The sequence below is a fragment of the Sminthopsis crassicaudata genome, chromosome 4, assembly GCF_048593235.1.
Source record: "Sminthopsis crassicaudata isolate SCR6 chromosome 4, ASM4859323v1, whole genome shotgun sequence".
Taxonomy (NCBI): Eukaryota; Metazoa; Chordata; class Mammalia; order Dasyuromorphia; family Dasyuridae; genus Sminthopsis; species Sminthopsis crassicaudata.
This window is the reverse complement of record NC_133620.1, coordinates 10935899-10960106: the sequence shown is the minus strand read 5'-3', so window position 1 is coordinate 10960106 and position 24208 is coordinate 10935899. Positions and strand designations below refer to the sequence as shown.

The 24208-nt window shown below is 41.8% G+C and overlaps 1 protein-coding gene across 3 annotated transcripts in view; it reads left to right on the top strand.

Moving 5' to 3' along the window:
- DNAJC6 (DnaJ heat shock protein family (Hsp40) member C6) overlaps window positions 1-24208 on the top strand; it is a 121765-nt gene that overhangs the window by 57011 nt on the left and 40546 nt on the right. For all 3 annotated transcript variants that reach the window (XM_074265733.1, XM_074265735.1, XM_074265734.1), the window contains exons 3-6: window positions 2938-2987; window positions 3093-3241; window positions 18447-18569; window positions 23160-23293. In XM_074265733.1, coding sequence (XP_074121834.1) covers window positions 2938-2987; window positions 3093-3241; window positions 18447-18569; window positions 23160-23293 — 456 coding nt within the window. The remainder of the gene's footprint in view (window positions 1-2937; window positions 2988-3092; window positions 3242-18446; window positions 18570-23159; window positions 23294-24208) is intronic.

The window sequence follows — 24208 nt, the reverse complement described above, 5'->3', positions numbered from 1 at the left end:
TTGTTTGTTTGTTTGTTTGTTTGTTTGTTTTTTGTTTGTTTGTTTACTTATTTATTTATTTTCACACTCCCTTTTCACCCAAGAAATTTTTATCTGGGCATGTAGGTGTATAAAATAGGTGTACAAAACAAATATTTACTAATAACAAATCATAATTTCACAACCCCCACCTTTAATGACAAAACCTCATATGAGATTACAACCCACAGTTTAAGAAGCTGGGTTCTAGATAATGTTCTAAGATTCCAAGTTACATTGAAGGAAATGAAGAGATTTTCTTCCCCAGGCAGTTTCATATACCCGTGAAATCACAGTACTTGTCCCTATCCCTTCTGTGTGCCAGGCTGGAAAGGGACCTTAGAGATTATTGAGTCCAAGCTCCCCACTTTACAGATAAGTAAATAAAACCTCAGAGATATTTTAAGTGACTTGCCCAGGGTCACACAGCTAAGAAATTCCTGTAGTGGAATTTTATTCCTAATATTCTTAACGCCAAGACTACACCTATCCATTATTCTATGATTTTCATCATGCACTCAGTCCATAAGCACATATGGAAAGTCTATTATGTTAAGAAATCTTACTAGATCCTTAATGGGATCTTTTTGTTAAAAAGTGAAACTCAAGTGCTGATAGTTTGGATACATTTGATGACTCCTCAGGGGCAACATAGTGGATAGAACATCACCTGGAATCAGAAAGACCTTAGTTCAAAACTTAATCCTATTTGCCTCAGTTACCTCATCTGTAAAACGGGCTGGAAAAGGAACCACTTCAGTGTCTTTGCCAAGAAATCCCCAGATGCCATCAAAGAGCTAACATGACTGAAATGATTGAACAACAAAAAAGACTTATCAGAATTATACAGAGCAGGACTGCTTAAATTTTTTCCACTCATGATCCTTTTTCGCCTGAGAAATTTTTACTCAACCTCAGCTATATGGATACATAAAATAGGTACGCAAAGCAAATATCTACTGATAACAAGTCATAAAGAAATTGATTTTAAAACAATTCTTTGGTATACATACAATTATCATTTATTTTAAAGATGAAATCAAATTTGCATACTAATGAGATGGATAAGCTTATTTGTATTTACATAAAGAATTACATCTTGGTGGAATATGTGATATCTTTTACCATTGCCACATTTTTGTGACCCCAACATTCAGTCTTGCAATCCCAGTGGGGTCAAAACTCACAATTTAAGAAGCTTCTGGATGGAAGAATGAGCCTTGTGGTCAATGAGGCAATTTTAAGAGATCCTCCTATTGGAAGAGAATCTTGATGGGAAGTTCCTTGAACTTGAGGGGAAAATTAAACAGACTTATTAGGCAGTGGGAAATGTGAGTGAGCCTCATGAGGAGGAAGTAGAGATCAAGATTTGAAATGATGTCTGAGGAAAAAAGAAAGAAAAAAGATAATGATCAGAGAACTAAGCATGGGCAATCTCTCTATGGGGAAACATCCAAGGGGCAGACTGAAGTGTGAAGACCATCACTGCTGAGTAGGCTGAGTACAGGAGTAGAAATTTCCCAAACAAACTCGAAGGGCTCCATTATTGGGGCAGAGAAAACAAGATAACATATAGCTCTGTCCGGGAGAAATTTAGCGTGAAAAGACTGATGGACCGTGTCAGAGAGCTAGAGAACTCAGGAGTAAAAGCGAAATAAGAATGGATCAGGCTTAATCTTGGCAGGTTAAATAGTGTCTGCTCTGTTCAGGTTCATCTTTGGGTCTTTCCCTGCTGGTAGCTGCCTCCGTGGGGTTACCTTTTCTACTCTCCTTGTATCTTGTATGTATTTAGTTAATATACATGTGATTTCTACCATTAGAAGGAAAGCTCCTTGAGGGAAAGAACTGGTTTTAACTTTTTCTTTGTATTTCCAGGGCTTAGTTTAAGTGCCTTGTAAATAAGTTAGTGCCAAAACAAAAACAAAAACAAAAACAAAAAACAAACAAACAAAAACTTGTTATTTTGTTTAAATACTTTATAATAAATGCAATTCAAATGGCAAAAAGGTAGTGTTGAAAAATACTTCATAAATACCTTCATAAATGATGACCCAGATTGGTGGAAAATTTCCTCACTTGGCACACTGCCAGTCCTTTCGATGTGTCAGGCTGGAAGGGGACCTCAGAAACCATTGAATTTTATAAGCTCTTCATTTCATAGATGAGGAAATCAAGTCCAGATGAGTTAAATGATTTATTAACAATCACATAGCTATTGGGTTTGATTTGTGTAGCTTCACAGGAAATTGAAGCCATTTTCTTCCCCACCCAAAAAAGCTTCAAGCTCGATCTGGTGGATAGAAACAGAAATAAACGCCCCGGAACAAAAGTGATGGGAATCTGTAGAGCTAGCTCCCTGTGTGGAGCCATACAGCTCTTTTAGGGAATGTGGAAGGATGTGAGTGGGGAGAGTTGAAGGCAGAAGGGAGGGAGACAGTATAGCTATTTTACATGACTGGAGTCGAGTGTACTTGCCATTAGGTCCAAATGTACCTTTCTGTTCCAAGTCTGCCATTTCTCAGGGCTCACCATCTTGAGTTATTTCTGTCCAGATTGTGAGGCTGGAACATTGTTACTAATGAGTATTCAACTCTTCTCTCTTCTGGAATATCACGTGTTTGCAGAGTGACATCTAAAAGGGAAATGAGCAGCTAGCTTTGGGGCATTGTAGATGGGACACTTACGGAAAAAGGATTGTTCAGTGAATCGATGTTGACAGGAGAAGGACGATTCCTTTGGCAGAGAAAATGTGTCAAGGTGGTCAAAATTCATCTGCATGTTGAAAGGAAATGTAGTGGGTCTCTCGGGATTGTTTTCGATACGCTTTTATCAAATGATTTGAAGGCAGAATCTAAATGGATGAGTTTAGTGAATTTTGGACCGGTTATTAACCGATCTCTTTCCCTTTCTTGTCTTTAGTTATACTAAGGGAGAACTAGACATTTCCTACATTACCTCCAGAATCATTGGTAAGTCTCTCATTTTCCTATGACCACAAGGACATAGCTTTGACCTGCTGCCAGTTGTGATGGATAGTCCTGTTTATCAGATTTTTTTTTTTTCTTCCCTCTTAGTGATGTCCTTTCCCGCAGAAGGCGTTGAGCTAGGATTCAGGAATCAGATCGAAGATGTCCGAACCTTCTTGGATTCCAGGCATCCTGACCATTACACAGTGTTCAATCTATCACCCAAATCCTATCGCAGTGCCAAGTTTCACAACAGGGTGAGTGGTTCTTGGTCTGGGGTCACAGCTGGGATCTAGCTCAGGGGCTGTTTCAGCCGCCTTTTCCTCTGGATGCAGAAGACATTAAAGATGTCAACTTTGGAGGATTTATCTCATTCAGCATTTATTAGGTGTTTTTCAGAGATCCTGAAGAGTTTCGTGGGTGAAAATATATGCAGGAAGGAATCAGCTGTCACCATAATTGCGTTGACATTCACACTTTTTAATTTAAGGTGAAAAATATTCCGTGGTTGGTGAGCTCAGTGGGCTAATGTTAACGAAGGCCATGCCGAAGGTTCTCATCCCAAAGAGGCCAGTTGGCTTCTATAGGAACTAGAGGTTCAGGACAAGAAGAGACTTGAGAATCCATTCATTCACTCAAGTTCAGTCAAGACAAAAAACATTTACCATGTATTTGCCAAGTTCCAGGGCTATGAAGAAAGGCAATTTTGTTCTATCCCCTCATTTTACGAATGATAAAATGGAAGTAAAGAAATAACTTGGGGGCCCCTTCATTTGAAGCATCGTCCCTGGAAGCAGGAATAGATTTATTTTATCTGGAAGGAAGGAAACACTACTTTAGTAAGTGCCTATTATGTGTCAGGTCCTGCGCTAAATCCTGATGTTTCTATTACATTTTACCCTCCCAACCACCCTGGAAGTAAGTGCTATTATTACCCCTATTTTGTAGTTAAGGAAACTGAAAAAGAGGCTGAGGGATTTGTTCAAGATCATATAGCTAGTAAAGTGTCTGAGACAGGATTTGAACTCAGCTCTTCCTGACTCCAGCCCAGTGCTCTGTCCACAGTGCTGTTCAAATCTAGTTTCAGACTCTTACTAACTGTGTGAAGCTCTTTCAGCCTTACTTTCCTCAGCTGTAAAATGAACATAATAGTAGCATCTGTTGTGAGGGTAAAAACATTTGCAAACATTTTATAAACATTAAAATGTTATATAAATGCTATTTATTATGATGATGATCTCTAGGCTCATGAAATCATCCAGGAAACAGTGAATTCTTTCCTATCAAAGTTCTTCCTGCTAGCATCTGGATCCTCCAGGAACAAGGACTAGGTAGCACTTTCCAGAGTATATTTAAAAATTATTTTTTAAAAAATGACATTAAAATGTAGCCATTTGAACAACCCACCAAGTAAAATATTTTTCTGATGCTTCTGTTACCTTTATTATTAGATCTATGTGAATAACACCACCCTGAAAATGAGCTGGGTGATGCTTTTTTTTCCACTAAAAAAAAAATCCAAAAATTAAAGCTATGACGTTAACCAGGGACAGTGAACCATTTTGGCGTCATGGATTGGATCCATTTGGCAATCATCTGGTAAAATCTATGGTCCCCTTCTAGGAATGCTTAAAAATTAAACATTTTGAAGGAAACCAGTTAAATTGAAATACAGTTCTCAAAATAAGTTCCCAGGCCCCAGGTTAAGAACCCTTGGTATAAATAAACTTTTTGAACTGCCCTCTTATGTCTGATGCTTTCTCCGAGAACTATCCTGCCTGGTCTTTTGTGGGGAGATAGGACTTGGGTCTTAACCTGGGTACAAGGGCAGATTTCAGGAAATCTGACTTAGAAGGGAAAAATATATATCTTTATTCTGCTTGAAATCTAAATGAAATTCAGCATTTCCTTCAATTATGAATTAAGAAACAAATAAACAACTCATCATACCGAGAAGGCTTTCGTAGGCCTAGAAGCCTAGACCACGCAGAAAAGTTTAGGAACTGCTTTCCATTTCTGATTTGTTGTTTGGGAGGCAGCGTGGCAGTGGGGACTGTCATAATACTAGGATGTTTTCATAAATGCAGATCGATAAAATCCACATAAAGAAAAGCTGTTTGGGGAATCCTTGGGGACTTTCAAAAGCATAAAGGGACTCTGAGTCTGTGGGGTTTGAGAACAGCTTCTATAAGATTGAGCTCGGGTTAGGCAGTCCTCCCACAGGGGGTCCTTGATCCCCCCCATCTGGACCGTTTTTGGTGCTTTTGTTTTCTCTCTTCCCTTCTGAAATTCCTTTGAATATGTTTTGGATTTATATCTAAATTTACTAAGTCACTAACCCTTCTCTTCCTTTGGAGGCAGGGGCTATTTATTTATTCTTTTCTTTTGTGTGTATGTATGTGTGTGTGTTCTCAATATTTACTGCTTTGCACATAGTAGGCATTTGGTATATTTTGGTATAGGAGAGTGTCTGGCTTGGAGTCAGAAGTGTGTGTGTGTATTCCCAACATTTACTTCTTTGCACATAGTAGGCATTTGGTATATTTCGATATAGGAGAGTGTCTGGCTTGGAGTCAGAAGTGTGTGTGTGTGTATTCCCAACATTTACTGCTTTGCACATAGTAGGCATTTGGTATATTTTGGTATAGGAGAATGTCTGGCTTGGAGTCAGAAGTGTGTGTGTGTGTATTCCCAACATTTACTGCTTTGCACATAGTAGGCATTTGGTATATTTTGGTATAGGAGAATGTCTGGCTTGGAGTCAGAAGTGTGTGTGTGTGTATTCCCAACATTTACTGCTTTGCACATAGTAGGCATTTGGTATATTTTGGTATAGGAGAATGTCTGGCTTGGAGTCAGAAGTGTGTGTGTGTGTGTGCTCCCAACATTTACTGCTTTGCACATAGTAGGCATTTGGTATATTTTGGTATAGGAGAATGTCTGGCTTGGAGTCAGAAGTGTGTGTGTGTGTATTCCCAACATTTACTGCTTTGCACATAGTAGGCATTTGGTATATTTTAGTATAGGAGAGTGTCTGGCTTGGAGTCAGAAAGCCCTGGGTTCGAATTCCGACTTAGTAGTGATGTGACCCTGGGAAAGTAACACTGCCTCAGTTTCCCCATTTGTAAAGGAAGGATAACAATAGAACTTATCTTTTGCAATTAGGACACTGGATGAGATCCTTTCTGAGAAACAGCTATTTTATGAGCATTATCTGGAAATAAATGACGTTCTGGTTACATTTAATGAACCACATAGAATGTTTTTGGGCTTTGATGTTGATCAATGAGATGACGACTATTGCAAGAGTAGGTAGCCAGTTTTCACCTGTTTATGATGTGCTAGGAAGCAGCCAGATAGATCAGCTGGATTGTTCCTTCTTGGCCACGTTTTAGTCTTCGTACTAAAGCTGCTTAGAGTGATGAGCCTTGCTTGGGTCTTGGGAATATTGTGCAGGGATTTCGACCCATACGCATTCATCAAGCTTTTCCTTTGGGTCCGACTTTGTGGGAGGCTACAGGAATACAAAAGTAAAGAATGAAACAACACTTATACCCACAGAGTTCACATTCTGCTGGGGGAGACAAATATCTGTTGAAATATAGATAGAATGAAATAAAAAGAGTACAAATACAAATAATTAGACTGTAGTTACAGTGAAGGCTAAGTGAGCACAGGGCAGAGCGTGCTAGGCCTGGAATCAGGAATCCTCATTTTCCTGAGCTCAAATCCAGCTCAGAGCCTTGTTAGCTGGGTGATCCTGGGCAAGTCACTTCACCCATTTTCTTCAGTTTCCTCGTTGATAAAATGAGCTGAAGAAGGAAATGGCAAACGAGTATTTTTGCCAAGAAAACTCCAAAGGGGTCTACAGGAATTGGATGTGATGAAAATGACTTGAACAACAAACAATTAATGGGAGGTATTTGGGGAATAGGGAAGAACAAAGGCACAAGCAATTGAGGCTGATGTTAGGATACTTTCCAAATAATCCTGCTCCTAATGTTCGTGGCAGTGGTCACATCGGATTGAGCCGAAGATAACCAGATGATCCAGAGCACGCCAGGGAGCCCTCAGGAAGTGTTAACATATAATAAATGTCATGTGGTTTCTGGGCTGGCAGAGGGCAGTGTGGTCTGGAATAGCGAGGGACGGAGGGAGCCGAGTCTTGCTGGCTGCTGGGGATTTGGCTAGGAGGGGAGGAGACAAAGAGAAGGGATCGCCGTAATGTCCATCTCCACCAAAAATGTGACAGCTTCATTATCGTCGCCAGCATTCACGTCACCAAACTTGGACAGTGCTGTCTCTTTCCCAGCCTCTGCTGGTCTGATACTGCCTCCTTCTAGCACACGGCCCCAGTGGCTGGATTGCTTTATCGGGCGTCACCCAGTTTTATTCTAGCTGAAGCTCTCTCCTCAGCCCTTTAGCCACTTGTGGCTCTTCCTCACTGTGCTCCCTCCAAAGAGTCTTCGGTTTCCTCCACCCACAACAACCTTTAGAATTTCAGAAATATACACACACAGAGACACAGACACACACACACACACACACACACGCGCACACAGACACACACACATACACACACATGAACACACACACGCACACACAGACACACACGCGCACACACAGACACACATGAACACACACGCACACACAGACACACACATGAACACACACGCACACACAGACACACATGAACACACACGCACACACAGACACACACAGACACATGCGCACACACATGCACACAGACACACACGCACACACAGACACACACGTGCACACACACAGAGACACACACACAGACACACACACGCGCACTGCACACACACATGCACACAGACACACGCGCAGACACACGCATACACACATGCACACACACATGTACACACATGTGCGCGCACAGACACACACATGCGCGCGCACACACACAGACACACACGCGCACACACACACGCACACTGCACACACACATGCACACAGACACACACACACGCACACACACAGACACACACATACACACATGCACACACAGAGACACACACATACACACATGCACACACACGCACACAGACACACACACAGACACACACGCACGTGCACATACACATGCACACAGACACACACACACGCGTGCACACAGACACACACACACACACACACACAGAGCTGAAAAAGGACTTTAGAAGTGATTGAGTCTAACAGCCAGATTTCACAAATGAGAACATTTAGGTCTTCCCAGGTTAAATGAGTCACAAGGGTCATAAGAATCCTGGGTGAGATTTGAACCAACGTCTTCCTGATTCCAACTTTGGTACCCTAATCCATACTATCACTCTCCGTGTCTTTCCAAATTCATGGTTATTATAGATGTCACTTTTTTTTTCAATCATTTAATGAACATGTGAACATTTAAATAAACAAGTACTCATTTAATGAGCACTTGCTGTATGCAAATCACTGTGCTAAGAACTCTGGATAGAAATTCTGTGCTAGTGTCTCCTCCTAAACATTTTGTTTTTGACTTATTTGATACATATTTTCTCTTTGCTTCTCTGTGAACATGTTGTTTCCATTAATAAAACATAAATTACTTGAGGGAAATTGTGTTACTTTGGCATTTGTATCCCTGATACCTAGTGCAGGGCCTGGTGTTATTAGCTGCTTAATCAATACCCAAATGCTATTTTTTATGTTATCCCACCACCTCCCAGCATGCTCCTCTGCTTGCCCCATGTATATATGCCTTCTTTCTCATTCTAATTTTAAACTACCAGAGGGGAAAAGCCGTGCCTTTCATCCCCAGTGCCCAGCCCTGGTCCGGAGTGCCCAATATAGGTCGGAGGGACAACTGACAGACTGACCATCAGATTTTGTAGCCTTCTGTACTGTGTTTGCTCATGGGAAGCTCCCAGTTCACCACGTCTGTCTTTTCTACGACATGGAGAGCCTCCCAGTCTAGTTCTCCCCACAGAGGTGACATCAGTGACTCACCGATTCCTCCCAGTGAGGAGCGGGCCTTTGGGCTGGTGGGAATCTGTGGGAATTCGGTGCTGAGAGAGGGTGTTTCAGGCTGGGGCGCAGCAGGCGCCGGGGAACATGGGCCCAGACTTGTGCGGGTTAGCTGAAGTGGGGAACCTGTGTCAAGAGGAGCTCAGCCAGGCGTTCACTTTACGCTCTGGACTCAGACTTGCTCAGATCATGCTTAGAAACGACTTCCCTGAAGGGTTTTCTCCTGCTGGTGGTTTTTAATGGGTGACTTCATTAGGATTTAATTATGCTGAGAGACCACATGGTCTGGCAGGGGCTCCACAAGGTAATGATGTAGTGGAGTGTTTGGGAGCGGGTTAATGCGCAGGCCCTTGGCAGCTGCCACGATCGGGGCTGAGCTGAGCAGCTGTGCTGGTGGGGACCAGGGATTGGAAGCAAAGAAACTGAGTCTTCATCCCGGCATTTACTGCCTGTGTGACCTTGGCCAAGGCCCCTTCCAGCTTTCCATCTCCAGCTTCCATGCAAATTCTATCTTATCATTGACTACCTAGAAGACCCTGGATAAGTATTTTAACTGCCTTGTGTCTCAGTTTTCGCTTCTGTAAAATGGCTGGACTAAAAGGCCTCTTAGATTCTTCTAGCTCTAGAGCTATGATCTTATGCTTTGATCCTCTTTTATCTTTTCTTTCTCTTTTCTCCAATCCTCCCCTTATGAACTCTCCCCTCCCCTCCCTTCTCTTCTCTTCCTTTCTTTTTCCCTCTCTTCTCCTCTCCTCTTCTCTTCTCTCCTGTCTTTCTTTCTCCTTTCCCCTCTCCCCTCTCTTTTCCTTCCCTCTTCTCCCCTCCCCTCTCTTTCTCTCTTTTTCACTTTTTCCCCTTTTCTCCCCTCCCTTCCCCTCTCCTCCTTTACCCTGTCTTATTTTCCCCTCCCCCTTTTCCCCTTCACCTCCCCTCTTTCTTCCCTCCTCTTCCTTTCTCCTCAGCTCTCCTTTCCTTCCCTTTCCTCTCTTTCTGTTCCCTTCCCTCTCTTCTCCTCCCTTCCCTTCCTTACCCCTCTTTTTCCCTTTTCTCCCCTTCTCTCCCCTTCCTTTTCCTCTCCTCCCTTCCCCTGTCTCCCCCACTCCTTTCTTCTCCTCCCCTTCCCTCCCCTCTTTCCCTCTTCTTTCCTCCTCTCCCTTCTGTGATTCTGTGCTTCTCTCAGTCTCTGTCTGATTTAGTTTTGGTTGGTCTGTGTCTCTGTTCTCTTTATCTCTGTGTCTTTCTCTGTGTCTCTGTAGAAATCACCTTCCATAGGGATGTCACAGCTCCAGTCCCCAGAATGTTCCATGTCCCTTTTCTCCCTACCATCCGGTGACATTGCAAGGCTCCGTGGCACCCCGGGGCTCATGCAGGAGAAGATGCCGGTGCATCTGCTCTGAGGACAGACAGAGCCATCCATCTGGCCCCGGGTCCTTGGCTTGGGAAGGCCCCAGACTTAGAGGATGTTCCCTACGTCTGTCCTCCTTCCTTCAGCGTAGAAACCCCAGAGCTTAGTACATCATTAGCAAGATTAGTTAAAATAGGAAGCCACCATCTGGTGGCTGGGGGAGCCTCTCCCCCACCTCTCTCTCCCTTCTCCCCCTAGCAATGACCTTGTGAGAGTGCCTGGAGTCCCGTCCCTCTCCCCAATCACAAGTCAAGAGAGAACCTGGTTCGTAATTCTTGTCCCACTTGGCCCAGGTGCAGAAACTCCTAGGTATGGCTCTGTGGGAGCATTTTTAAAAACAATGTCAAATCTTTTTTCCAGTGAGCCTCCACTTTCTCATCTTGGAAATGGGGACGAGGAGTTTGGATGAGAGCTAGATTTTTAACCTGGCATCAGCTGGCCATTGGTGGTTTGGAGGGCTGGGGAGAGGGGTGGTTGCTTGTGAATTAGGGAGGCAAACAGTCCCATAGCTCTATTTCCAGGAACCTCTGCCTCAGAGGCGGCCATTTCCTTTCAGTAGGCAATAGACACATAACCAGCACCCCAAGAAGAGGTTCCTAGGCTCCTCAAGGCTGCCAGGGGCTCGAAACTTGGCTTAGCGCATGTTGGCAGTCCCTTCCAGGGCTTACGTTACTTTAGGCTGAGACTTTCTCTCAGGAGCTGACACAGTGGAGACAGTGCTAGGTTTGTCATCTGAGGGGCCCTCCAAATTCCAAACTTATAAACTCCAGTTTATAAACATACTCAGGTTTCCAATGTCTGGGAAAAAAAAAAAACACAGCTTTCCTTGATCCTGATATTCCCCCAAAATATTAACCTTTCCTTCACTGTCAAAGTCCTATTAAAACGTAATTGGCCCTCACGGCTTCTCATCCACTCCTGGGACTTCAGGGATCATGCCTCCGCAAACGATGCTGAATATTCTTTCCTCCATCCCTTGACTTCTGCCCAGAGCACAGTCCCATGTTCCCACATGCCAGGTCATCATATATTAAGGGTGAGAGTTTACAGAACTCCCCTTTTCTCAAGTTTTCTCTCACTGGTCCCTGTCTCCTTGACATTTATCCAACAAAGGAGCACTAGCATTTTGTCTTGGCTGTGTCTCTGGATACTCCTGGCCAGTGTAAGAGCCGCAATTCAAGCTCTCAGCTCTTCTCACCTACTCTGTTCTGACAGAATCCACCTTTCAGCCTTGTCTAGACCCTTTGTGATCTGTCTCCAACATTGCAGCTCCCGTGATCTATTGCAGCCCTCCCTCCCTCTGAGAGGGCTTCTGATTGGCTACCAAGCAAAGTCTTCCTGGAATGGATCCAATCGCATCTTTCATTCTTCACTTTTTATTTGCTATATTTCAGCCTCTGAACACAAGTGGGGAGTGGTAGACACACTACTTTACTTGAAGGTGGGAGGATCCAAGGTCCCATCCTTATGATTCCACATGAATTTTCAGACAACCCCCTAGCACTTATTAGAACATATTTGCCTTGTCCATTGGAGAGAGATAGAGGCGACCCTTGAAACAAAGGAAAAGACCCAAGATAGTTCCATTTCTGACGACATGTCTGTTGATGGGACTGCTACAGGACTTCAAAACCTGCGGAAATCATTGGATTCCCTGAGACATGATCTAAGACAATCAATCAATTAACCAATTAAAAACCCAATAAAAAACCAACCACTTATCAAGTGTGGGGCATTGTGCTAAACCCTGGGGATACAAAAAGGGACAAAAGATGGTCCCAGCCCTCCAGAAGCTTCGAGATCATCCCCAACTCTTCAGAGATCATCATATACATGAGATTCCAGAGCCAGAGGCTGTCATCTTGTGTCCCGATGAGGCCGTTGCCCAGCTACCCCCTGAGATGGGGCCCATATTGTCCCCAGATCCCCAGGACGGAGCTTTACATAATGTAGACTCCCCATAACTGGAGCTCTCTGAGCCTCATCTTGCTATAACATTCACTTCCCTTCTGGGTCTCCATGAGGATTCAGTCTAATAATGTGAGATTCTTGAGAATCTCACATTAATGACACTGCTTGTGAGTGTGAGGATTGATTTCCAGATCTGTGATTTCATTGGCACAGGGAATTCCCTCCACCAATACCATTCAGCACCTCCTCTGCAGTTTATAAAGTTAGAAAACTATAACTATATGTTATATATAGTATGGACGTAATATACACTTTAATATAGTTAGTAATATATAGTTTATATAACTGTAGTTAGAGTTAGAGAGTTACCAGGGCCACAGAAAGTTAGGTGACTTGTCCAAGTTCGTATGTCTGTAATATGTTTGTAACAGGCAGTACTCAAACCCTTCCGCTCTGGGGGCACATATCCTTTCTTCATAGGAATTACATTATTTTGTAGTTATTGTGATTGTTACTGATGTTAGCTTAACTGACTTAACCAACTTGTAATTCTCTCCAGAAAAGATGTCCACTTTTAGCTGGTGAGTTGGCAGCTAGATGGCACCACTGCGCTACAAAGACTAACCTGTTTCCTCTCCCAGTCCTTTTTTGCCCAAGGAGTTTTTACTTCTGCTGCATTTGTGCATGCTCGTGTGCATGTTGTGTGACTGGAGCCCAGGCTGCAGGGAAGTGGCACAATGCACTGTGGGCAAACACTGCCGGAAACACCTAGGATTCATCACCCAGTGAATTTCCAATTAATTTTCAGTCGTTGCATTCAGAAACTGTTGACAAATAATTTTGTGACTCCATATTCAATTATGAGACCATGGGGTTGCAAACCACAGTTTAAGAAGCTTTGTCATAGCACAAGACTCTGGACTTCTTCCTCAGTGTGTGACCCTGGACAAGTCACTTCACTCTGCCTCAGTTTCCTCATGTATAAAATGAGCTGGAGAATGAAATGGCAAAGCATGCCAGTATCTTTGCCAAGAAAACAAAAAAAAAGGGGGGGGCATAGAGACTCAGACACAACCATAACGATGAACAAAACCACTGACTGGGCAGCCAGACCCTTTCCCTCTCGGGACTTGGAGAACTTTAGGACATTGGGAAAAAACATCTCGGTTTTCTTCTGACTCTAGCAGCTTTTGCTACTACCCTCAGCAAATGGAGTTCTGCAGCCCATCTGGGACACCTTGTTCTTGGGGAAGAAAGAGAGGTGAGGATGACATTGGATGGAGCCCAAGTAACTTTCTGTCCCCTTGCTCTGGGATGAGAATAAGAATTTGACTCATCAGCACCACATTTTGTGACCTGGAGTTAACAGGGTGTGGTACAGGTCCTGGGGAAAGCACTGGGCAGTCTTTGATTTAATGTTTCTGTTTACTTGGTGGGATTGAGAACTCCAAAGTTACAAAAATTGCTTTTTTTGATGTTTTCTTTTTCTTTTTTTCATTTTGATTTCTTTTTTTGTTTTATATTATTATTTTAAAATATATTATTTTCCTTCCTCAATTCAACCAGGCATTCCTTACAACTCAGAATTAAATACATATATATATATATATATATATATATATATATATATATATATATATGTAAAGAGAGACAGAGAGAGAGAGACAGAGAGAGACAGAGAGAGAAAGGGTGGAGCATTTGAGCAAAAGTAATTAACATATCAACTGAGTATGATGGTTTTGGCAATTTCTTATACCTGAACCCCCCACCTCTTCAAAAAAAAAAAAAAAAGACAGGTACATTTTCTTATCTCTTCCTTAAGTCTGAGGATGTGGATAAAATTAGGCAGGAAGGATTCAGTTTTGTTGCTTTTTTCAGCCATGTTTGTCATTCTCCTATCTTAATTTCAAATTGCCTTCCACTATATTTAAACCAATGTTCAGGTCTATTAACAATGCATTCGTGTGCTTTTATTTTTCCTAAAACAACCCCTTCCACATCAGTTATTCTTTTTTTTTCTCTTTCTCTGTCTCTGTCTGTCTCTGTCTCTCATATGTAAATTTTTCACAATTGGCTGGGTATTAGCACAAACAATTTTTTAAAAAATATTTTTCTTGTTCCTACTGCTTTGGAACATTATTTCATGTGGTTGTTAGTGATTTGCATTTTTTCTGAACTGTTTACATCTACCCAATACTTATCCCATTAGAGAATTCACTTCTTAACTTTCCCTATTTTGATACTTCCCTTTAAATCTTGATGATCAGATTCTTACTAGAGCTGAATAAGGATATTAGAGAAGTTACCGTGAAGTCTTATGGGTAAACATTTATTGTGTGCGGTTGAAAATTCTAGAGAGCAAAAATAGCTTCCTTTGATTGAAATTTCCCTTTTAACAATGACTTTATGGTATTTTTTAGACTATATGCATGCTTAAAAGTTCCTAATTATATGTTTATTTAATGGTATGTAATTATACGTCAAGTAAATATATAATTATGGATGACTTTAAGTGCTTATTGTTTTACTTGATTAAATTAGTGACTTGGGAGCTGTTAGTATATTTAATCAAGCTTGGCTTGCCCAATTTTGGGCCCTGAGATCACTTATCAGTTATCACTTATCACTTAGCAGCAGCTGAATGCCCTTTAAGCTCTTTTTTGGAGGAATGAAATAAAATTAAAGATATTAGAGCTAGAAGAAACCCTAATAGCTACTTAGGCTAAATCCTTCTTTTTGTAAAGGAGGAAACTAAATCCCGGAAAGGAGAATTCACTTGCTCAGTTCAGATTGTTCATTAATGAAAGAGTTAGTCCCCTAATCCAAATCCTCTCTTCCTCAGTGGAATGTTTTTTTGTTTTTGTTTTTTTTTTTCTTGCTATATGTATATTTCAATAAAAAAATTATGGAGGAAAACAAATTTTAGTTACTTTTAAAATGTCTCCTCTCTTTGTCCCTCCCACCTGCATACAATTTAGCAAGCACAACAAAAAACCTCAAAACTGGAGAATCCTAGGTGCCTTGGCTTTGCATGGAGGGGAAGGTGTTTGATATTTTTATGGTTTCTTTTGGGAGAGCTGAGAGTAAGGGGCAGAGTTTCTCTGTACTTTGTCTACTCATTATTTCCCATATTTTTTTATTTTCCTGACTTTATGAAGAACTAGATCTGGGATGATGATGTTAGAATACAAAATTGGGGGGGGGTCAGAGGAGAGAATAAGCATTTCTGAAGCTCCTACTATGTGCTGGGCCCAGGGCAAAGAGCTTAACAAATATGTCCTTGTTTGATCTCCTCGACAATCCTTGGTGGGGGCACTGTTATGATTTCTGTTTTACAGCGAGAAAACGAAGTCAGATTGAAGTTTAGGAACTGTCCCAGGTCACACAGTAAATGTCGGGGGCCAGATTTGAACTCAGATTTTCCTGACTCTAGACCAAGAGTTCTATCCACTCTGCTTCCTCATTGCCTCTGGGTAATTCCCACAGCATTGAATACTATGACAGAATGGGTCATTCCACTGTTTTTTGTGGTGAAAAGAACATCATAAAAATCTTTACAGATCTTTTCCATTTTTCATCTCTAGGGTATCCTCTTCCCACAATGGAGACCATTTGAGAAAGGAACAATACGGCAAAAATAGGTCCCTTCCAGCCGGAAAGTGTTTGTGGTTTACTATGCCTCCTCACCCCCCTCCCTGCTCTAGTCTAAATTAAACACACACAATGAATGATCTCGTCTTGCTTTCTTAAGGGAACTGCCAGAGCACTTGTTCTTTAACAAGTAGTGAGTTACCCTCACTGTACGTTAGCACCGAGAGAAGGCAAGGTCCCAGCGTGGTGGGTATGAACCCTCCATAGTGCAGTTATGGAAAATTGTAAGGAAGTCTTGGATAACTTGAGCAAACATGAAGAATCAGTAACACCCCAGTTGGACTACGCCTGCTATTTTTGATGGCAATCCTCCCTTCGCTAAAGGTGCTTTACCTGGTTAATAAGATGAGTTCGTACCTTGTGGGATAAAGGCCATCTTCTGACCTCCAGCTGTAGGGGGAGGAAAGGATTCTGATTAGAACTAGTTCATGATTGTCCTGGGCAGTGAAGAGCCACGATGACTCAGAGCAGAGGAGACTTTCCAAACCTTCAAAGAACTGCATTAATGCTAGTTATCTATATGCTAACATATTTAACATGTATTTTACTTCCTGCCATCTAGGAGGGAGGAAGGAGGGGAAGAGAAGGTTTTGCAAGGGTCAGTGTTGAAAAATTACCCATGTGTATGTTTTATCAATAAAAAAACTTTAATAAAAAATAATGTTAGTTATCTTCATCCTCATCCTCTTCGTCCTAGAAGTAAACCTTGTGGTAGCGTTTTGGCCGTTGAACTCTAGGTTTCCACATCAGAGCCATGTTATTATTGGTCCCTTTTGGGAGATGAAAGGTCCTGTGTTAGGTTCTTACTAAGTGCTAAATTGGTAGTTAACAATTCTCTAGCTCAGAATTCACACCTTTAAAAGCAGCAAGTTCATTGGTTGTAAGTAATTCCCACAAGCCCCTGGCAGTACCCATAAGCCCATTCTCTGAGAAGATAAAAAGAGGCAACATTGAGCCTGGAGAGCAGTCTGGATTGGGGAAGGACAAGAGCTGGAGGAGATTCAGAGCCAGGATTCAGGAAGAAGAAGAGGCTGGCTGGAGGCTCCAGAAGCCTCCCAAGAAACCTGCTCATAGAGGAAAAGATTATACAGAAAAGAAACCTCCTCCCAGAGAAGGATTACAACTGAGAGACGATCAGAACTTTACAGACCTGCTGTCCTAGTCAGTAGCAGAGCTGAGACTGGAACCCAGGTCTTCTTCCCTGAAATTGTGAAGCTTTTCAGCCAGTGGTCCCCATTCCTTTCCTCCTTTATATGAGCTGGAAATTGAAGTGGAACAAATTGCTCTGAACACATTTGGCTCTCATCGGCACGCTTTGTTTGCATCCCCCGAATACACCTGCAGATGCGTTGTCTCTTCTACTGGGCAGACACTTGAAAAGACCTTCTACATATCAGTTCCCTCATTTCCTTCTCAGCTTTTTCCTTCTAGAGGTAGTCCTGGGACCAGTGGCCATCTTGCTGCCTTTCTCTTATATTATACATTTCTCATATGTGTCTGGGAACAAACGGAACCTGGAGAAAAAAATAATTGCTTTTTGTCATTGAATAAAAATACTTGGGTCCAGCTTCCCCAGAAGCACTTTCAGCACCAGTCCAATACCAGGAGGATGGACATGAGAGGTGCTGCACCCTGCTCTCAGATGACTTCTATTTCATCTGTATTTTGTGTCTATATTTTGAGGATGTTTCATTCCGTGTACTTTGGATATTAGAAATATTCAGTATGATGATTGTTAGGAAAAAAAACATTCTGGAATTTCTGTGGGTCCCTACAAGATCCAATGGATTTGTGAAGGATAATGATTTGTGAGAATATCGACTCCATTACAGTTTATTTGTAGAATTCTCAATTGGTCGATCTTAATTGAAAACCATATATCTTAACATGGTTAACATATATTGGATTACTTGCCATCTAGGGAGGGGGAAGGAAGGGAAAATTTGGAATGCAAGGTTTTGTAAAGGTCAATGTTGAAATTTTATCCAGGCATATGTTTTGAAAAGAAAAAAAAGCATTAATAAAAAAATGTAAAAAGAAAAAAAAGAATGGAATGGAGATAGAAAAAAAGATGTTGTTAGAATAAGGTAATATACATTGTGAGTTTAGAGTGAAGAAGACTCGGGGCCAAAACAAGTCCTGACACCGTGATTTTACCCTTCTGGGGTGCAGTGTCTGACACATAGTGGGCATTGAATAAGTGCTTTATCTTCCTTCATAGCTTTATGTACTATGCTGTCCACAATGAGCACAGAAGAGAACGATCCCCCAGCTCTCTCTCCTTCCTCTCCCTTTCCCCTGTCTTTTCTTGTCCCCTTCCTTTCCCCTCACTCTCACATCCCTCTTTTCATTATTTTTTATTTCCTCTCATTCCCTTCTCTTGATTATTAGAAGAAGCACTTGTGTGTGATGTAGAAACCCCCAGTGTCCCCCAGAGCAGGCCATCTAGGCAAGAGCAACACTTATGTCTTTGTTGTGGTCCCCAGGTCTCCGAATGCAGCTGGCCCATGCGACAAGCCCCAAGCCTGCACAATCTCTATGCTGTGTGCAAGAACATGCACAATTGGCTTCAGCAGAACCCCAAGAATGTCTGCGTCATCCACTGCATGGTAAGTGAGCCCCGGAGCAGCCTGCTTCTCTGGGGCCGAATGGAAGAAGCTCAGCCTGGGTCCCCAGCCTTAGGACCCTCCCTGCTCCTTCACTTAGGGCACCTTGACACCTCTACCGGTACCCAGGCTGTCCCTCCCTCCCATTTTGCACCTGCAGTGCTTTTGCAAGGGTCAGTGTTGAAAAATTACCCATGCTTATGTTTTGTTAAAAAAAAACTTTAATAAAAAATAATGTTAGTTATCTTCATCCTCATCCTCTTCGTCCTAGAAGTAATGCATGGAGTAAGCAGTTCATTAGTGCTTATCGATGGCTAGATCTGACCCAGACTCCCTTGTCTTAGGCCTCCCTGCCTCCAGCTGGCCCAGATCCCCTTCCTCAGGGATTTCCAAAGTAACATATTGGAGAACTGTGTCATCAGATACTCATGGGTGTGCAGAGGTTACTTCACTCTCTTCCTCTCCCCAATGGGCAGAATGAGCTATATTACTAGGGAAGAGAACCAGTTATTAATACTAGGGAAAGAACCAATTGTTATTACTACTAGAGAATAGAACCAGCTATTATTAATACTCGTGAATAGAACTAGTTATTAATACTAGGGAGTAGAAGCAGTTATTAATACTGGGGAATAGAACCAGTTGTTAATACTAGAGAATAGAACCAGTTATTAATACTAGGGAATAGAACCAATTATTATTAATACTGGAGAATAGAACCAGTTGTTAATACTGGGAAATAGAACCAGTTGTTATTAATACTAGGGAGTAAAACCAGTTATTAATACTAGGGAATAGAATCAGTTAACAATACTGGGGAATAGAACCAGTTATTATTAATACTAGGGAGTAGAACCAGTTGTTAATATTAGAGAATAGAACCAGTTATTATTACTAGGGAATAGAACCAGTTGCTATTATTACTAGGGAATAGAACCAGTTGTTATTAATACTAGGGAATTGAACTCGTTATTAATACAAGGAAATAGAACCAATTAACAATTCTCTTCAGAGAAAATGATGCTGTTAAATTACAAATTAATTTGAGCATAGTATTTTTGAGATTTAATGAAATCCGAGCAATTCAGTAGGACTATAGATTTTAAACCTGGGGGAGGGGAACCTTTAAAAGTTCACCTCATTCAATCCCTTGATAGTTACAGATCAGGAACCTGAGACCCAGAGAGGTTAATTGTCTTGCTGAAAGTCACACAGGAAGTAAGTTACAAACCTAGGATTTGAACTCAGAGCCTTAGACTCTAAATTTTCTGCTGTACCTACTAAATTTTAGTTTCAATCTCAATTCTGTCCCTTGCAACCTCAGTGTCTTGGAGGTAAGCCACTAAATCTCTCTAATCTTCCATTTCTTTCACTATAAAATGGGGTACTTGGACATGAATCTGAACTCAGGTCTTCTTGATTCTTAGTCTAGTGCTCTATCCACTGTACCCTCTAGCTGCCAACAGACAAAAACACTTAAACGTTTAAGCTCATGAAAAGTTCAGTAGTGAGTTGAAAAACAAAATGTGTTGCCACGTCTGAGGGGAAGCTCATTACTGAGCCTTGGGTTCAAATCTTGTCTTTGTTACTGAATGATCTTGGCTGAATTTAGTCTTGGACTACATTGAGAGAAGCTGAATCTATTCCAAGCCCTGGTTCCACGGGGCTCCATCCTGGTCCAGCTAGACCTGGAATATTGACTGTGTCCTGTCAGAATCTTAATTTGCTCTTATTAGAAAAGAAATTATTTTTTTTTTTAAAAATAGATTGTGATTTTACTGGTCGAAGAAACTTCGAAATTTCCTTATCTGGAAAACAAGGATATTTCAAGGCCCACATGAACTTGCACTTTGTTACTCTTACAAGGCTATAGCTCTGATTATTTTGAAGTTCATCAGTATTCTACTGAACACTTTGGACAGGCGAGGAGATGAAATATAGATTTTGGAAACTGGAATAGGAGAAAAACTTGAAGAATATTTGCTCTTGCATCTCCCTCTCTCTCACTTTTCAAAACTCCCATTATTAAAGCAACAGCATTTGACATTTCATTAGGGTCTTGATGATAAAATCCAAAGGAGTTTGATTCTCTAGATAGGCTAGTTTGTACATCTCAAGAGCAGCCAGGCTTTAGGGACTAAATGGAAAAATTCATCAGATCTGAAAAGTATTTCCCCACCTATTACACTTCAAAATTTGGCTGACTTTCATATTTGAGAGCCTTTCCCCTCTCTAGAACCATCTTCCCTTTTTAGAAAGTCTAGTGAGGAAATAAAAGGGAATTATACAATAAGATGAGCTTGAGCTTGGGGTATTCTCTGACAAGGATGTGTTTACAAAGAGCAAATCCACAAGATCAAAGAAGGACCGGTTAGCCACAGGCAAATCCTGAAGAGTGACAAGACCCTGAGTTAATTAACATCTGTTTGCCCATGGCTCCCAGATCAGGGTATCCAGCCCCTCAGTACCTCTCCTGAATTTCCACTGCCAGTTGTCAACTGCCTCTGGAAAGAAGTAAATAGAATTTATTATAGTTTCCCTTATAAATTCCTTTTTTCTTTAAAGGGACATTATCATACTTCTGCTCACTCAAATTTGTCATCTGGAGCCTTTTTCTTTCCTCTTATTATTATCATTAAGGCGGTCAAGTGGGCTAAGGGTTGAATATTAGGCTTGGAGTAGGGAGACCAGAGTTCAAATTCTGCCTCAGACACTTACTTGCTGTGTGATCCTGGGCAAATGACTTAGTCTCTTTCTTTCCCAGTTTCCTCATTTAAAAATGTGGATGATCATAGCATCTACCTCCTACGTTTGCTATAGAACAAAATGTTTGCTGTAGAAAAAAATATATAAACCTGAAAGAGCTATCTAATTTATTAGATGAAACATGTGTCCTTTCTTTATAGAGATTATAGTCAAGATGGGAAATTATAATCATAACTAGTGGTCCTCAAACTTTTTAAATAGGGGGCCAGTTGGAGGGCCGGACTATAGCAAAAACAAAAGCTCACACTCTGTCTCTGCCCCTCAGCCTATTTGCCATAAATGGGGGCCACATAAACATCTTCAGCGGGCCCCCGCAGGCCGTAGTTTGAGAATCCCTAATCATAACTAGCATATATTGCTTTCAAGTTTGCAAAGTGTTTAATTAGAACGTTTGATCTTTACCTATCAGCCCTGTGAAGGAGGTGCTATCATTTCCATTTTACAGATTAAGAAACTAAGGCAGGAAGCAGTTATTGACTTTCCTGGGATACGAAGTGTCTGAAACTAGATTTAAATTCAGTTCCAGTACTGTATTCAGTATATCACTTAGATACAAATAGAAATTAGCTGACTGACACATCTTAATGGTGTTAGACCAAGGCAGAGTGGTTTGAGAAGTCCCTAGGGGGGAGGTAGCCTGCTCATTGCCATGCAGGTACTAAGTGGCAGGACCAGAATTTGAAGGTGATTCTTCTGAGTCTGAATCCACCCACATCTTTATGGATTTTATTCTGGATCCCTTAATGAACACCAAATGTTCTTGCTTAAAATGGAAGGAGGTTGACATCGCTGTGTCACACTGTCTCCTAAATATGATTCTCAACTGAGTCACATGACAATGAACTTAAGGCTCTAGACCCAGATGAGTTCTATCCCATCATCCTGAAGTAACTGGCAAATGTGATTCCAAAATGACCATTGATCCCTTGGAGGGATCCAAAGGAAAATGAGTTATAGGGAATAGACATGGACTTACATTCTGATCCAAGATTTAACTAGGGTAGGAAGATGGGGTGTTATTCTAGGGTGCCAAATTTACAAGGTGCTGATGGCCTTTGCAAGGTGAGCTCCTTCCATACTCCGTTCTTTTTTCCACCTTTCTCTCCATACGTGCCCCCAAAGCAATGACATCATGCTGACGTTTCCTGGTCTTTGTCTCCTCCCACATCAGCCTTCTTTCCAAGCTGTTTGTCCAGGATGCACAAATTCCTGATTACCAGTGAATTGGCTGTTAATCCCCAACAAACCTTCAGGACACATCAGAAGTAGATGGATTACCATCACTCAGTAAAGCCACATGTGACCATTAGGGTTTGCTAATAAGCTAGGCCCAACTCACCTAAATCCTTTGTTGATGATGATGGGAAACTCTATCCACCAGTGCATGTTGCCCCTTCTCTGCCACTTCTAAGAGGGCTTAGATAATAACTAATAATCATAGCAGTTGACCAGGGGAATTAGCCATCCCTACCTGGAGATAGCAGGAGAGTTGACAGCTACTCTCATCCTATCCATGGGGAGACAATGAAGAAATCTGCCCGTGATGGCAGTGTGGGTAACTGAACTCAGTCAATGGAGCGACTCTACATGAAGATTTTGGTTAATGGATCAAGATTCCATTGAATCAGATTTGAACTCACATTTTCTGACACTGGGCTCAGCACTCTGTGCGCGAACACTGTCATTGGGAGTTTGGCTTCTAGGACCCATGTCATAGTCTCAGAATCTCAGGACAAAATCCCGGACAAGGTGTTCACGAGGCGGGGAGTTGGTCCAGCCGCCACCGCCCCATACACTGACGACCTGTTTTTGCCTTTTATTTGACAGGATGGACGTGCCGCGTCGGCAGTTCTGGTTAGTGCAATGTTTTGTTTCTGTCACCTCTTCTCTAATCCAGTCCCTGCTATTCAGTTGCTAAATGCAAAGCGACCTGGAATCGGACTTTGGCCGTCCCATAGGAGGTAGAGTATGCTGGTTACGAGCTTGGATAGAACGTGGTAACTTGTCTTGTGCGCTGTTTGAAACTCACCAGCCCTTGGGCCTTACCTGGTTCCGATTGGTCCCAGAGAGCTGGCTTGGGCTCTGGGAGGCACAGTCCTGGGTTTATTAAAATTCTTGGCATGGAGTGCCTTCAGAATATCCAGTGAACAAGTGGGAACGAAATAGTCCCAGTGTAGACGATGATGCTTGGTTAGGATCCCACCAATGGAGTAAACTGCCCAGCCACAAGTAGAAGAGCAAAATCTTCAATAGGCTTTTGCATGTCACTCCAATATGGGGATGAGGAAAGATGCCATAAAGAAAGCTATATAAAGTAAATTTGCTTTTAGAAATATATAACAAGCAATAAATACACACAGATACATATCCAGCTGATACAGTGATAATCATAATAATACAATGAAGTCGCAATTATTGTGATCAATGAATTCTCTGAACTGGTATTCCCATTGGGCCACAACCAATCACCTTTATATAATTACAGCTTCAGTTAGTGTGACTCCAGATCCATATGGCCACTATTCAAAATTCACACTACTCAGGACCTAGCTGTATTTTTTAGCCCCATCATCCGATTTGAGTCATATAACAACTCTCTAATAATGGGAATATTATCATCCTAATTTACAGCTAAAGAAACCAAGGTTTAAAGAAATGAGAATTTGGGTCAGGCCAAGCAGCTAGAGAGTGGCCATGTAGCCCATAGAGGATGCTTAAGAAATGATTGTTGATTGATTAATTGACAGAGCTGAAACTCACTTATGGCTTCTCAGTTGAATTTTCCCCCCTGAGGCTGGGGTTTAGGTGACTTGCCCAGGGTCACACAGCTAGGAAGTGTTAAGTGTCTGAGACCAGATTTGAACTCTGGTCCTCCT